The sequence below is a fragment of the Podarcis pityusensis genome (assembly GCF_964106645.2).
Source record: "Podarcis pityusensis genome assembly, chromosome: 7".
Classification (NCBI taxonomy): Eukaryota; Metazoa; Chordata; class Lepidosauria; order Squamata; family Lacertidae; genus Podarcis; species Podarcis pityusensis.
In genome coordinates this window covers 51,127,357-51,142,677 of record NC_138031.1, presented here as the reverse complement: position 1 = coordinate 51,142,677, position 15,321 = coordinate 51,127,357, and the positions used below count along the sequence as shown (strand labels likewise).

The window sequence follows — 15,321 nt, the reverse complement described above, 5'->3', positions numbered from 1 at the left end:
ATAGGACTGGCCATGATGACCTGTATTTTGCTTTCCATATGCATCTAAATGCATGAAAAATAAATGTGGAAACAAGGTGTGTGTGAGAGATAGAGACACCGATTTCTGCCCTGGGCCAACACTGAAGAAAAAGACTGGTGCCAGTTTTTCTAACAGCAAGACAGCCATTCCCTACCCACAAGTTCCCCCCCCCCCCAACAAATCAATGGTTACTATAGCTGCATGTGTATAATTAGCCTGTGTAGATCAAACAGAGTGGAAAAAAATTAAGAAAGGTATGTGTGTAACGTGGTGCTGTTGTTGTGGCAAGATCAAAACACAGGAGAAGCTTCCTGTACTTGCGCTGTGGCACAAAGGTGTGCACATGTTCGCTCTTCCTTCTTGCCCTCACTCCAGATGCTTCGAGTACAGTGGTACCTCTAGTTGCAGACTTAATCCGTTTCAGGGTGCCGTTCGCACCCCGAAAAGTCCGCAACTAGAGCACTTCTTCCACGCATGTGTGCGGCGCGATCGAGCGCTTTTGTGCATGCATGAAGCGTGCAGATCACTTCTGCGTGTGGCGAACCCGGAAGTAAACACTTTTGGGTTTGCCGCGTTCATAAGCTGAAAGTCCGTAACAAGAGCGGAATGCAACCAGAAGTACCTCTGTACTTGGGTCACGTAAAATGTAGTAATTTCTAATGTGGCTATTGCAGCAAAGCGATTTTTTTCAGGGCGAAGGGGAGCAGATACAGCTCCTTGCCAAGGTACAAGGAACACCTCTGGTCAGAAGTAGATCAAATGTGTTATTATTCCTGGCCAAAGGTTATTCTCCAACATGTGTTATTTTGGATAAAGCTGTGGAAATATTTGAAAAATCATTTAACAATTGACCATTTTTAAAGCTGAAACTTTCTTGGGGAATAGCTTTCCCTTTACTGTTTTCAGGATATTTTCAGCGAGCCATTTTCAATAACTACCAGAGAATAATTGAAATTACATGTTACAGCTGTTTCCTTTATTTCATGTGCTCAGGAGGGATCTCTAGAAAATACTGGCGATTGGTGAAAATACACATTGTAAACCAAGTGATGGTAGGGCTAACCTCCAACAGTGGAAATTAATCAAAGTTCAGAGGCCACAGAGCTGTCCAGTTCAATCCCTAACATCTATATCTAAAACAAACAGGTGGTATAAAAGGCGTATTGCTGTGATCTACAGGACTGTGGCTGCTTCTTGCAGTCTTCACTCAATCTGATAGAGGTCTGTTACCTTCTAGGCTTTCTTGATTTCTGCCTTTGCAAAGTGCTTCCTATCATAATTCCTTTAGTCTTTCATGTTCTTGTTTAACAAAAGATTTTTGCTTTCACTGAAAAGACTGGATGCTTTTGCAGGGCTCTGATTAGGCTTCCTTAGGATATATGTCTCGACATGAGTTTATATAGCCTCAATCTTATGGGTAATATTCAATAAACAATTCCTTACACATATCCCTCATGTTCGATGAACACAAACATGTGTTTTACCATATACATGTAGAGTTATGTATTGTGTCACACACAGCAAGATACAAACATGCACAAAGGACAATCATGACATGCAAAGCAGTTCTGATGTGCAGTTTACTTCCTCTAAATATTTGAAGGATCTCTTGTTCAAAGATTCACTAAAATGGCTCACAGTAATGTTTAATTTCACCCTATATAATTAACTTTATTCTACTGTGTTTCTATGCTGCTTTCCAAAGCTCAGCTAGTTTCCAAAAGTTCTCGGTGACAAAAATTCTTAAGGGTTATTTTAGTGACTGTTTTGCTACTTGCACATTCAGTTCTTTGGACCATTCTGCATAAACAGTCATGTAATAAGGAAACAAAACTCAAGACACATATCACTTGTACAGAACAGAATTCTATTTAATCTTGATCACATACTATGAAAAATTACACACCAATGAGCACAAACAACAAAATTCGTGTTCCTCCAAATACTTCCCCATCTGACACATCAACCACAATTATTTAACACTGAAAATACTGCACTGTGGAGTGGCGATAAAAAGCCCAACCAATGAATGATGTCTGGCATTCTGATGCACAGAGCTCACATGCATGCAAGCACATCGTCATTCACTTAAACTGGTTGACAAAGGTTTCTCCTCTAAAAGGAGACACCCAGTTACATAGCTCTGGAATGGAGGCAGCTATTTTTCCAAGGAGTGCAGTGGTTCTGAATTCAGCTGATATTTACTAATTTGCTTGTCTGCAACTTTGTGAAGCAGAACAGGCGATTTCAAATAAACACTTGTTGCATGATGAACACTTCAAAACTTGGGGGCAGCTTAAACAGCATGTAGAGCAATAAATTACCAAGACCCTTACTACCTTGGCTTGTCAAGGTATTGAAAGAGTATGGCAACAGCTGGATTACCATCCGGATGGAAGATACATTATAATTTCTTCATCCTGTGATCACTGTCATGCTGTAAGTTTATAAGCAGTCAGTAATGAACCAATGCATCTGAACGCAAACTAAGTATTTCAGGAAATGTATCCTTTGTTAAAAGTAAGAACCCAATCATCCCCCCAAACAAAAAAATCATATTGTGTGTGTATGTGTGTATAGACAGACACACAAAACAAAATTCCATCTGTCACAGACAGTCAACCATAAACCATAGGTAAGCTTGCCCAATTTGGTTGTGTCCTGCACACTTTTAAACATAAAAATATAAAATAGCTGTCACTTTGGATGCTAGATCACTTCAATTGTGTTTTTGTGGCCTTCTTTTACTGCTGCTTTTCAAAGGCAAAAATCAAATATATACCTGGAAAAAAATGGAAAAAGAAAGCATTAACCTTCTCCTGTTTCAAAGATTTCTGTTCATAAACAACCAAATCTGACAACATATAACCATCTAATAGAGCTTAGAGCAAGGGTTGCCAATCTGAGGCCACTGGTGCTAGGGCCTTGAGTTCCAGTGGTGCTCCTGGGCTTTGGATTGCTCCCAATCTGACCCATTCCACCAACCTCACTCAGATACAGCCTATCAACTGATGCAAGGGCCTTGCACATTCAGGTGGTTGGGCGGGGGTTTAAATCCTAATTAAACATTCAGTTAGGAGGGGGAAAGAAGACACATGCAGGATGCCTGCAGTTCTCCTTCTCCCGTCTCTCTCCTTACTGCCAAGACCACTTCACTTTAGGTGGACCTGATCCAACTCGGAATGATTTGGGGCTGCCCCAAACGTGATCCAGCCAAATTTTGGGTCAACCCAATTTGGTTCGGTATTTGGCCAGACACAGGGCACGGCTCTGTTTATAAGAGCTCTGACAGCTATTATGAGCATCCAAAACCAAAAGGCAAGCAAAAAAAATATAGCACCAAAGCTGTCTGGCTATACCTAACAGAAAAAATACTGGCCTGGTTCACACACCATGGTAAGCCAAATCACCAAACTGCAGATTCCCAGAGAGGAAGTTGTAGTCACTCCAACACCTGTCTGGTCCTTTGTGCTCCCATAGCAGCTAAACCAACATTTGGCTTACCATGTCATCTGAACTGGGGCTTGTGGTTAAACTCTAGCCTCGCTTACCACAAGCTCTACAGCCAAGAACAAATCTTGGTTACCTAACAATTTTGCTACTAAATTTACTTTGTGATGTACTTGAGCTGAATGAAGTTGTGATCTAGAGGCATTTTTACATAGCAGCTATGTATCACCCGTTTTTCCTGAAAACTCTGTACTTAGCAGATACCCTCATAAAAAGTTCCTGCTGGAGAAATTCTTACATTTTAAAAACAAACTAGCCTGACAGCTATAGAACAGGTTTGGGGGAATAAAATACAATACTGAACTATTATAGTAATATTTAAACATCAGTTATAGTACGTACTTGTTGCCTCCCATTCAGATTTACTCAGGGTTCCCTTGAAAGAAAGAAAATGTCACATTTACAGACAGCAAATTATTGTATACATTTTAAGCAATTAGCAGGAATCTCTCTCTCTCTCTCTCTCTCTTTCTCTCCAGGGACAAACTGTTCCTTCCTGCTGCAATATTTTAAGGCTTCAGATATCAATAATAGTTTCAGATTTCAGAAAGCCAAAACATGCGCCACTATACTTCAGTATTCTCAATGAAAGGGAAAGATCTGTTAGCACATTTAGAAGGTGATCAACCAGTGAGTTGAAGTATCTCACTGTAAAGGGGCGGGTTTATTATGTACTTAGCTATGCCTGATTGCACATTCAGGGAAGGAGACACATGAGTTTTTGTAATCAAGCAGTTTCTCTTTTATTTTAAGGATGCAAATGACTTGCATTAGTATGTGGTGGGCAGGCTGTCTAGTAAAGTTATATGTTAATAGCTTTTATAGATTAATTTGCAAAGCTGATACTATACGATTTTGAGCACCATAGATTATGACTATCTCTTCAGAAATAAGTCTGCTGTAATTGCCAAAGTTCAGATGCCAAACAAAAGGGAATATAGCACATTTCCTTCTCCTTTCAAGGCTGAAAACTTTCAAAGCAACAATGAGAGGACACTTCCTGCACAGGCCTCCCCGCAGCTGCTCTAATGCCCAGAGAGACTAGTACTCAAGCGCATTAGAATGGCAACAGAAGTTTCATAATTCTGCAGAAACAAAAGAACAGAAATCCAGCAGCACCATTGGTGGCCAGCATTTGTCACTACTTCTTGCTTCACAATGGCGCTATCAGGAAGGTATGCTCTTTTCCACTTAGCACATGGCCATCAATGATTTTCAGGGCACTATCCTGAGTTTTTCAGTTCCATGGACCCAACCCAACATGCATAAGCTTTGCCAAGTGTTGAGACACAGAAGGCAAAGAGTGGGCTGCAAAGCAGCCTGATCTGCTCCAGAGACTGGATACTTGATACTTACAAGGGGTAACTTGGCTTTCCCACCATTCTTAAGCATTTCTGCATGCTCATAGTCCTCTTTTTTATTTGAGACCAGCCTGGAACTTTCATCAGCAGGGTATTTCTGAAAAAAACAGATTATACAGATGTCTGTACTGATGCCTACTTTGCCCTTGAGCTAACAATGACAAAGAAATGAGGTATTTATACCCAGTCATAATAGCTCCAACTGTAAGCCCCCAAATACTATTTAGTAGTTGACCCAATGAAAGATGTATTCTGTGTCACCAACACTGTCACCTTGCATTCCACATTTATAGCTCTGATTTATTGTATGATGAAACTCATAGGGTCCTAAGCATGCTCCATGCAATGGCCTGATCCAGACCTGCTTAGCTTCTGAAAGAAGTGTCCTCAGACCACAGCCTGGGATGTGTAAGACACAGATTCATACAAATCATCTAGTTCACAGCGAAAGAATCAGTGATGGATGGCCATCCAACATCTGTTTAAAAACCTCGGCAGCTCATTCTACTAGAGTGTTCTTCCTAATGTTTAGTCAGAAATTTTCTTTCTTGTAATTTTAATCCATTGGTTCTGGTCCTACCCACTGGAGCAGTAGAAAACAAGCTTTCTCTATCTTCCATTTAGATACAGTGAAACCTCGGTTTTCGAATGTAATCCATTCCGGAAAACCGTTCAACTTCCGAAACATTCGAAAACCAAGGCACAAAGGGCAGTCTGCAAATTTAAAGAGAAAATTGAGTAAAATACAGTGGTACCTCAGTGGAAGCTGCTCAACTTCCAAGGTGCGTTTGAAAACAGAAGCATTTACTTCCGGGTTTTTGGCGTTCAAAAACTGAACCGTTCGATTTCCAAGACGTTCGAAAACTGAGGTACCACTGAATTTGAAGATAGCTATCATATAATCTCTTAGTAACATGCCCAACACTTGTAGCAATACAAGATCCTTTAGATTTCTAATGATCATGATTTAATTATTGTTATTTATTGCAGAAGTAGGCCATTAGCACTACAATGAGCCGAAAGTTTTGAAATGGAGAAATTCAAAGTACAGTACATCAACTTAGAATTATGTTCTATAGATTATCAAAAAGACACTTCCAAGTGAGCATGTTTATAATAAATGAGAAATGTAACTGCAGTGTAATTGTCTGCACACTGATTGTACATTGACAGAACACACCAAGATATGAGGGTACGTGAAATAAAGCATACCTAACACAATCCCATTCAAATGCAATGTAAGATGGATAACTAGTATAGCCTAAGTAAACATATAAATTAACTTGTCTTAGAATTCCTGCACAGTGTTTATCAAAAAGCAATGCAACAATTGACAAGGCTGACAATTAGAACAAATCTGTCTACATGCATTTGAAAACTAACCTCCAATGCCAGCATTTGCTGCAAAAGAATTTTATGTTCTTCATTCTTAACCTTTTCTTCGTAAAACTCCCGGAAAGTCTTTTTGTAGACTAGTTTCATGCCATACTTCTTGGCCATTCTAGGAAAAATAAATTTTGTTAGAAATATAAATGCTTAATTAGCACAAAACACAAATTATGAGTGATCATCAAAGCATCATTCAAATTTCCAAAAACTACTTCTGTGTCACAATACAAGATCATAAGAAACATTGCAACTCATCTAAATTCACCACTACTTAATGTGAACATGTGTTTTTTAAAAAAAAACTAGTAACAGTACTGTACATTTAAAATACGTATGTATTATCATATATACATACACGGTACAGCATGCATACACCTACTGATGCCCAACTATAACAGCAACCACACCCTGAAACTGCAGCTCAGGGGGTTAGATATTCAATATTATAAGTTAGTTATGAAATGCTTAGGCATTGGCACCAATGCATACTTATATAGATCACGTCCTTGAAGTACAATGTGGACTGTGGCAATGTATCCAAGCTATGGATACACTTTTAATAGGTTCAGGTGTGCCTTAGTAAACACAGACCAGAAAACAACCATTATAGTGGAAATAATAAGCAGGGGAGAAGAGGGAACCTGGCACAGAAAGGAAGCAAAACAGCTATGCAGTATAGAAGACAAAACTGGATACCATGGCCCTGTAGAATCAAGTATCATGGCTTTAACAAGATGCCAAGAAAAAGGAAGGCGGTTAAAAGGGAGGGCATGTCAGATTTTGTTCAAATATCTAGGATATGATGGACCAACCTCCAAATTACTACATTTTAGCTCAAGTGGCTAAAAGCTGACATAGCACTCCTCTAGCAACCATTTTTCATTTACACACACACACACAATAAAAGGTAAAACATAAAAACTTACTCTACCAGCAATGGAAAATAGACCAGGAACTCTGGCACATTAACCACTCCTTCCAGGTTAAAATCATACTTGCAGCCAAACAAGGGGTAATCTCCTTTCTTCTGAAACTTCACTGTGTATATTTCATTCCCAAAAGAGTCTGTTTCTGAAGCTTCAAGGCGCTTTCTATGACAGCATAATAAAAATTGACATGGAATTAAAAACCCACAAAACCGTCTAACTCTTTTGTTGAAACATAACACAACAGTATGGGCCTGTTTACATATCTCTAACCTCACTAATGAAGTCAGATACAGTAAAACAATGATAAAATCCTATCCCTGGACTATTTAGAGCAATATATTAACTTCCTGTATATAATGTAACTTCAGTAATATGTATCTCCCTGATTCATTTTTATGAATTTAAATAACTGGAAAAAAGATTAACCAAATATTTGGGCCAGTCAGATAATCTTGCTTTTAACTGCACCAGTGAGGTTGCTGGCCTTCTTCAGCTGACTTATGATAATACAGTGGTACCTTGGGTTACATACGCTTCAGGTTACAGACTCCGCTAACCCAGAAATAGTACCTTGGGTTAAGAACTTTACTTCAGGATGAGAACAGAAATCATGCTCCTCCGGCGGCGCAGCAGCAGGAGGCCCCATTAGCTAAAGTGATGCTTCAGGTTAAGAACAGTTTCAGGTTAAGAACGGACCTCCAGAACGAATTAAGTACGTAACCAGAGGTACAACTGTACTTCCAATATTTATGGTAGACCAAGATACTCTGCCCTGCCTGCCAGAATGCACATCTAGCTAAATTGCATATATTTGGACTAGGTAGTCAGGGGCCTTTGCATTTGCTGGCAAGTGAATTATTAGATAGTAGAATAAAATCTCCAGACTTATTGCAGACAAAAGATGGAAATTCAAGGAGAGGGCCTGGAATTTTCTTGAGGACGCCAGACTTTCTTTGTGGCTACAGTCTGGCAAAACCTATGGAGAAAGTTTATTCCTTTTCATGTCCTAACTGTTGTATTTTGAGGCAGGTGTGGGATGGAAAGTGTGGAAAAACTGCAGACAACAGACCTAACAAACACTTGCAGGTGTATAAGGTGGGTGACTGTGCTATTCTAATGTATCAGTACATTAGTTCTTCCAAGAGTCCTCAACAAGCTTACATGTGTAAATATGCTACACGAAGTCTAAAAAGTATCCACCCCCAATTATTATCTAAAAACATCATTCATACATACTTACACAAGTTCATAGCTATCTGGAGTTGTGCCAATAAAATATCCTCCATGGCAAAGTCTTTCACAGGCATTTCTAAGCATCATATCAGCTTGTTCATATGTCTCAAAAGAATAATGATACACAAATTGACAACTGCAAATGTCAAAGTGGATGTTTCGATCATTGTACTTTTTGGAGAGAAGTTCCTAAGACAAACAGAAGAGAATTGTTTATTTTTGCTGTTAGGAAAAAATTGGGACGGGAAAACAATTGCATTGTTCCAGTATGCTTACCACAAAAACACAGTTTTTTAATCTAGGAGGCACAAACCTAAAGTCGTCTGATTATTTTTCTGCTCTTTTCAACTGACTACCTGCAAGTTAAATCACCGCAACCCATTATATTTTCCTATCTCCAATGTTAGGAACTAAAAACTAAAACTAAAAGTATTTCTTGCTGGAAAGAAAACACCAATATTGGAGATAAATTATTTTTAGGCAAAAATCTGCACTACAGCACATAAAAGAATAGTTACACTAACTTATTTAGAGTTCCTGATAAAGTGACCCTATCAAAAAAGTAATACTTTCATGCAGACCTTGTCTTTTAACTATGCAATCATGTAGAAAATAATGCAATGGCTGGTTTACTTCTGCACATTTGTTTTCTAACCTTTCCCTTCATTTACATTTTAGACACCCACCATTAATTTTAAAAAACATGGAATAACTATACCTTTGTGCTGTCAGCAGTTATAAATTCTGCACTAAATATTCTCTCATTTTGACGACCACGGTTTTTCATATCATAGTACCGCGATTCACACTGTTGTACGGAAACATCAGCAATATCTATTTTTAAAAAACGCATAATCAAAAAACTCTTCAGAAAGCTGTAAAGCAGGAGAAGGCAAGTATATAATTGAAGGCTAAAAGTATTTTATTTGGCAACTGCTTATCACAACTACTCAGAGATCTGCATAGGGTATGCTAAAAAATCACTGTACATAACCAAAACACTTAGGAAACAAAGAAAAGCATTTGCACCTTATGTGCAAAAAGATTTCATAATTTAATATTAAATATTTACATGAGGAAGAGATGTGTATTTTTCTTAAAACTAGAGCTGTGTCACATTCTTGGCTTAACTCAAAAGTTTTTAATAAAAAAAAAATGATTTAGTACACTACTTTTTTGTAACATGACAACTTTCAATTTGAATTCTTAATGCTGTGAAGAAAATGACTATCAGTAATTTTATTCTGACCATAAAAAACTTTTTAAGAATGCTTACCTAACACAACTATTTACACGTTTTTGAAAACAAAAAAGAGGCTGTGCTGCCATCTCTAGGTCAATACTGGGATTGCTTTTTACCATTTATTGTTAGTGAGCTAAACATGTCAGCTATACTAAGCAGGCAGTGAATACAAATATAAGGGGTGACAGCCTTGGAAAACCCTAATTTAGACTTTTGAATAGCTGCAGAAAAGTATTCCTGAAAGCAATAAACAACCATATCTGAACAAAAGACTTGAAGACCACTCTTAACACTGCAACCTCGTCTTTCAGAATTAAAGAACTCTCAGCAAGCTATTTGAGTAGATGCCTTCACAGATAAAGTTTTACATTAAATCTGAAGACAACCCCAGGAGCCATCTCAATTAAGTAATTTGCAGAGTGAATTTTTACTAAAAATAGCGCTTGCCATACCACAGGATATAATAATTGTAAAATACCTGAACTTAAAAAGGACAAGCAGCTCAAGCCAAAACAATGAAGAATTCAAGCTGCAATCACATTAAATGAAATAGCAACTTCCAAAGGTCAAGCCATGAAATGCGTATCTAGCATAGAGACAGAGCAAATTGGTAAGGGATGGAGGGGACATTCTGTTTGTTATTGTTTCTGTATAACTTTTTGTAACTTGCTATGAAAATACAGTACTGGAATGCTAACAGCTAAATTAAAGACAATTGCAGAGTTTTTCAATGTAAGCAGATGACATATGATATATCATATACCATATATGGCATCAACGCTGAACATGTGGCCCTCCATATGCTATTGAACTACAATTTCCATCATCCTATGCTGATTAGGCCTAATTGGAAATGCATATCTAATATTCTTAGGGCAACAGGTTGGCAAAGCCTGGCTAATGGCATTGCAGGCCAGTTCTGCTAAATAGTTGGAACTGAAATAACAGTTTATGCATTTCCAAATACTAAGTGATTCAGTGTTTAAATCAAGTTCCTTGCAAAGAAGATACAGAACAAAATGAAACTGCCAAACCCTTAAGATAATCCACGAAGTCTCTGTTCCATGTATCCTTACCATGGCAAGGCTGGTAGGTTCAGGCAAGCAGAAGGACTCTTCTATGGAGGTACCCATATACCGGAAGAAACTTGGCTTCCAATGTGAATTTTTAGTTGCTAAAAAATTGAGTTTTATGAATAATAAACCCATATCAAATTTGCCTTCTTACCTGTACACACAAGCCTACTAATTCTGCCTTTTCTCCATTTTAGCAAGTCCCCACCTTTGCCACATCCCAAGTCTAAAACTGCAATGCTTTGCTTTCTTTGCCGCACCCTCTCAAGGAATTCACCTAGGAAAGAAAAGACACATAAAATCTTTAGCATAAATAAAAAAATACATCTATTGTGCATTTCCTTTTGTAATTCTGGGAGTTTTACCATCTCATGAGTAACTTAAACAAAAAGTTGCACTCCACTAAAAGCAAAGGAAATTCATTTGTCTGAGATAAATTTAAAATGTAAGCATGAAAAAGGCATTTACAACACTATCCTATGCATGCCTATTCAGAAATAAGTTCTGCTCAATTCACTGGAACTTATTCCCAGGTAAATGTATAGGTTTGGCATCTATTTTTTGTTATCTCTTAAAGAAAAAATATTGTATTTTAGCTCACAATAATTTTGCAATTACAAGTTCATAGCACTTAAAACTGAGAGCCAGAGACCCCAATAGATGTAGGAAATACATATCTAAATATAGTGTAATTATTTTATTTATTACTACATTCATATGCCGTCTCAAGGTGACAGCCATGCTTTTCTTCATTTTATCCTAACAACACTGTGAGGCAGGTTAAGCTTAGAGAAAGTGGCTAGCTCAATATCATCCAGTAAACTCCAGGCCCTAGTCCAACATTCAATCATAGAATTCACTCAAATCACTCAAACAATAAATTAGTATTACATTAAGGAGCACTGTACAGAGTAAACGTGTTAACATTATAATGGTTCTTTTGCTTTAGATATTAGGTTTCATATTTGGGATTCAAAAATCAAGTGCAAGATCTGACCCACCATACCTAACTGTACTAATGTAGCTTTTTCTTCAATCCCAACAAAGTAGCATCTGAAAATATGAATACACTAGAAGTATATATATTTCAAAATATATAGCCATACCAATGAGCACACTCTTTATCCAGTTGTTAAAATTCCGAAGATAGAAAATGCGACTCATACTACGCTGTTCCAATCCAACTTCTTCAAGCTTATTATAATGTGCTGCTACAGTTTCAGTATGCTGCACAAGAACATCAAATAAAAGATAAAGTGAAAAATATGAGGCTTTATATGCATTCATTTGCTACTTAGTGGTAGCATTATGTGCTATGAACAGCACATTATGCACTATGAACAGTACAAAAAAATAAGCTTTATACAAACATAAAACACCACAACCACTGATTTGTAGGTAGAGTATCTGGTTTTGATGTAGAAATCTAGAATGAAATCACTTGGTAAATAAGAACGTTACTAGATGATCAACAAATTATAGTACTTAAAAAACCTTAGAAATACTGTAACTTAAATAACCTTGGAAAGTTAATAGTACTATAAAAATAATAGCATGTCTCATGCAACTAATTAGATTACCTTGAACTCTGTCCAGCTTTTTCCAGCTTCCTACCCCACCCAGAAGGAATTTTTTTTAGGAATAAACATATAAAAGTACTGTTTCATACAACATTCCTAAGATTAAACAGCACATAGGGCGAGATCCAATGTAGCACAAGCAGGAGTTGACCTATGCAGTGAAACTTTTCCTTTCACCCACTTCCTGCTGGGTGCGCTCCCAAAATCTGCTCCCAAGGGTTGGAGGAACCTTCCCAAAATCTGTTTTAGAACTTGTAGATACCCAGCTGGAGAACCAAGAAGAGAAACTGCAAGTCCAATCATGCAAGCAAGCAGTCTTAACAGGAGATCATCCATATGTTCAGTCTGCATGCCATTAAGACAAATTTAATCATTTATTGTGAACATAAAGATTGTTCCTGCTTTACTCTCCATCCGTGTGATCAAAGAATTATGAATCCTTGTTTAGCATTACAACCTATCAAACCTTAGTTTCACATGCAATCCATACAGCAAGAATAAGATAGTCAGCTCAGATGTAATGCTAAGTTGGGAGTCACAATTTGTTTCTTGTACCAGGAAGAGCCAAGCAGGAGCCATTTGACTATGTTTTGTCATGACACATGAATGCAAACAAAGACGAAGTCTGTAGGAAGCCTGTGACCCATTAGATGATGTTGGACTCCAACTCCCTTCAGCCCCAAGCATAGCCAATAAGGGACTATGGAAACTGTAGTCCAAAAACATCCAGAGGAATAAGGAAACACATCCCTGGATTAAGGAAATAAAGAGTAGCTATATTTTTTTCCTATTAGTGCTGCTACAGTTCAAGAATAAAGACTGAACTGCTATGGAAACACTTACTCTTTTCTTTGTTGGGCTTTGGTCAAGATCAGGATCCCCTCTTCTTTTTCTTGCTCTCCTGCTGTCCACAGCACTGACATCTCCCTTTTCAGTTGTGTCACAATATTCTTTATTTATTGCTGCTTTATTTTCTTCCACGGTGACAGCAGGCTTTATCTCTAGGTCTGGGGAAGCATCTCTCTTTGCTTCTTCAACCAAGTTCTTTCCAGCTTCTGGAACCCCCAAACTGGCTGTGTCAGTAACACTAGCCTGTGGAAAGAGAGTCATGTTGGTATGGAAGAAAAATTCATTAGCTCAATCTGTATATATAGTTGATGACCTTGATCAATGTGTGTTACAACTAAACAGACATTTTCTGCCTACAGTGCACAAATGCTTAAAAGAGAAAAATGCTTCAAAATTGCTGTTTGAAACACTCACCATTTTATCTGCAGGAACCTCTTCAGATTCAGATTCAAATTTCATCTTTTTCAGTCTTTTGTCATCAAGAGCACTCCCATCTCCCTTATCTTCATCACATGTACTAGAAGTTTTACCATCATTTGCTATGATAGAGGAATCAGCCTTTGAGTCCTTAGCAGTTGCGCTATCAGCTTCTTCAAATTTCTTTCTTTTTTTCTTTCCGCTGTCTAGTAACTCAGCCATGCTTCCAATAAATATTATTGTGTTATAAATATCTGCAAACAGAAAGTTATATTTTTTCTGTTGTAAGACAAGTCTTCAGACCCCCCACTCTGTTATAATTGATATAATTAACATGATAAACCGGATGTGGTCATGGTTTTACACTGAATGTTAAATGGAGTTCTTGTTATGTTTAAAATTGGAATGCTAAAACGTGCTCATTTGTGCCTAACTTGATTTTGAATCCCAAGATGTTTAAATCTTTTTTATATATAAAAAAAAATCATTTGTGTATTGAGCCTCTTTGTCGAAAGACAAAGACTCAAGACAAAGACAAAGGCAAAGTCGAAAGACAAAGACTCAAGGTGGCATTTACGTTTTCCATGAGAAAACTAAAATAGTTGATGGAAATATCTACTGTACTTAAAGCATCTATCTCAGCAATCCAAACTTCTTCCCACAAAGCCCTTGGCCAAGAAAAACAGGCTGTTTAGCAATATGTATTATTATGCTCTCTTGTGTATTTTGCTATCTTCCAATATGGTCTATTCCGTTACTGTGTCCCCCACCTAGTATTATTGTGACCACTGGGCAGCTGGGGGAGGTTGACCATAACTTCCATACAAACTCCTATTTATTAATTTTTGTATGCCTGCAAACTTGGGGGTTCCCTGAGGCTGCTCATCTCTTTTTGTTTCGGTGGTCCGTTTTGTCTACAATCCCGCGAGCGCCCCTCAGTTGAGTTTGCCATTAAAGGGAACGACCACCTCCACACCCCAAACAATGCCATGCACGCCTACTCGAAAAGGGCGGGGGGGGGGGAGAAGGCCCGCTGTGCTCAAGGAGATAACTCCCAGCAAAAATCACGTTCAGACTGAAGACTGCCTAAGTTTCCTGGGAACCAGGCCAAAGCAGAAGTAAGCAGCCCTTCACTTCGCTCTGAACCGAGGGTTTGAAACCGCAGCTCCAGAGCGCATTGTGAGCGCGAGCAAAAACTACGGGCCCCGCAACGCAGGGCTGTCGGGCCCAACAGCTACAGGCGCTCCCTTCGCGGGTCCCATTGCGTGGAAACCTCCCGCCCCCGATTCCAGAGGCCTCTCACACACCAGGATGAAGGGAGAGGCGAGAAAGAGGCCCGTTATTATTATTCAAATAGCCACAACTCTTCCCCTCCCCCACCACCGACCGTTTCTCCTATAAGGCCTCAGAAAAACGAAGCGGTGCGAGGAGGCGGCGACGGCGTAGGCCCAAACTTACGCCCGGCACAGCGCGCCTAACTCTGCCCGGCCACGAGGACGCCGCCGACGCCTCTCCGCCCCGAACCTCAGACCCTGCGAGCGGCCCCGCTGCGCAGCCACCTTCCTCACCCGCCAAAGTTGAGTTTTTCTACCGTCCCGCTCTCAGGAAACTAGGCGCAGTTTTGCATCCGGGTCACCCACGCGCGCCTTCCTCCTCCTCCGAAAGAAGTGGGCGGGCGCGCCTACTTGGGCGTACGTGCCAAGCGTGCCTCCCTTT

General features: G+C 39.0%; 1 protein-coding gene across 3 annotated transcripts; it reads right to left on the bottom strand.

Moving 5' to 3' along the window:
* Nucleotides 1-1,871: 1,871 nt before the first annotated feature.
* RNMT (RNA guanine-7 methyltransferase) lies at nucleotides 1,872-15,309 on the bottom strand. Of its 3 annotated transcripts, none has more exons than XM_081014228.1 (12): nucleotides 15,174-15,309; nucleotides 13,603-13,859; nucleotides 13,183-13,431; nucleotides 11,866-11,986; nucleotides 10,914-11,036; nucleotides 9,162-9,277; nucleotides 8,451-8,632; nucleotides 7,208-7,372; nucleotides 6,276-6,393; nucleotides 4,888-4,989; nucleotides 3,874-3,907; nucleotides 1,872-2,803 (listed from the first exon to the last, which is right to left on the bottom strand). In XM_081014228.1, the coding sequence occupies exons 2-12, from the start codon at nucleotides 13,825-13,827 to the stop codon at nucleotides 2,766-2,768; spliced, it is 1,473 nt and encodes a 490-aa protein (XP_080870354.1). In that variant the 5' UTR covers nucleotides 13,828-13,859; nucleotides 15,174-15,309; the 3' UTR covers nucleotides 1,872-2,765. The 3 variants fall into 3 exon arrangements, with proteins under 3 accessions (XP_080870354.1, XP_080870356.1, XP_080870355.1); XM_081014230.1 differs by having other exon boundaries at nucleotides 13,603-13,727; nucleotides 15,174-15,263; XM_081014229.1 differs by having other exon boundaries at nucleotides 15,064-15,201.
* Nucleotides 15,310-15,321: the final 12 nt, after the last annotated feature.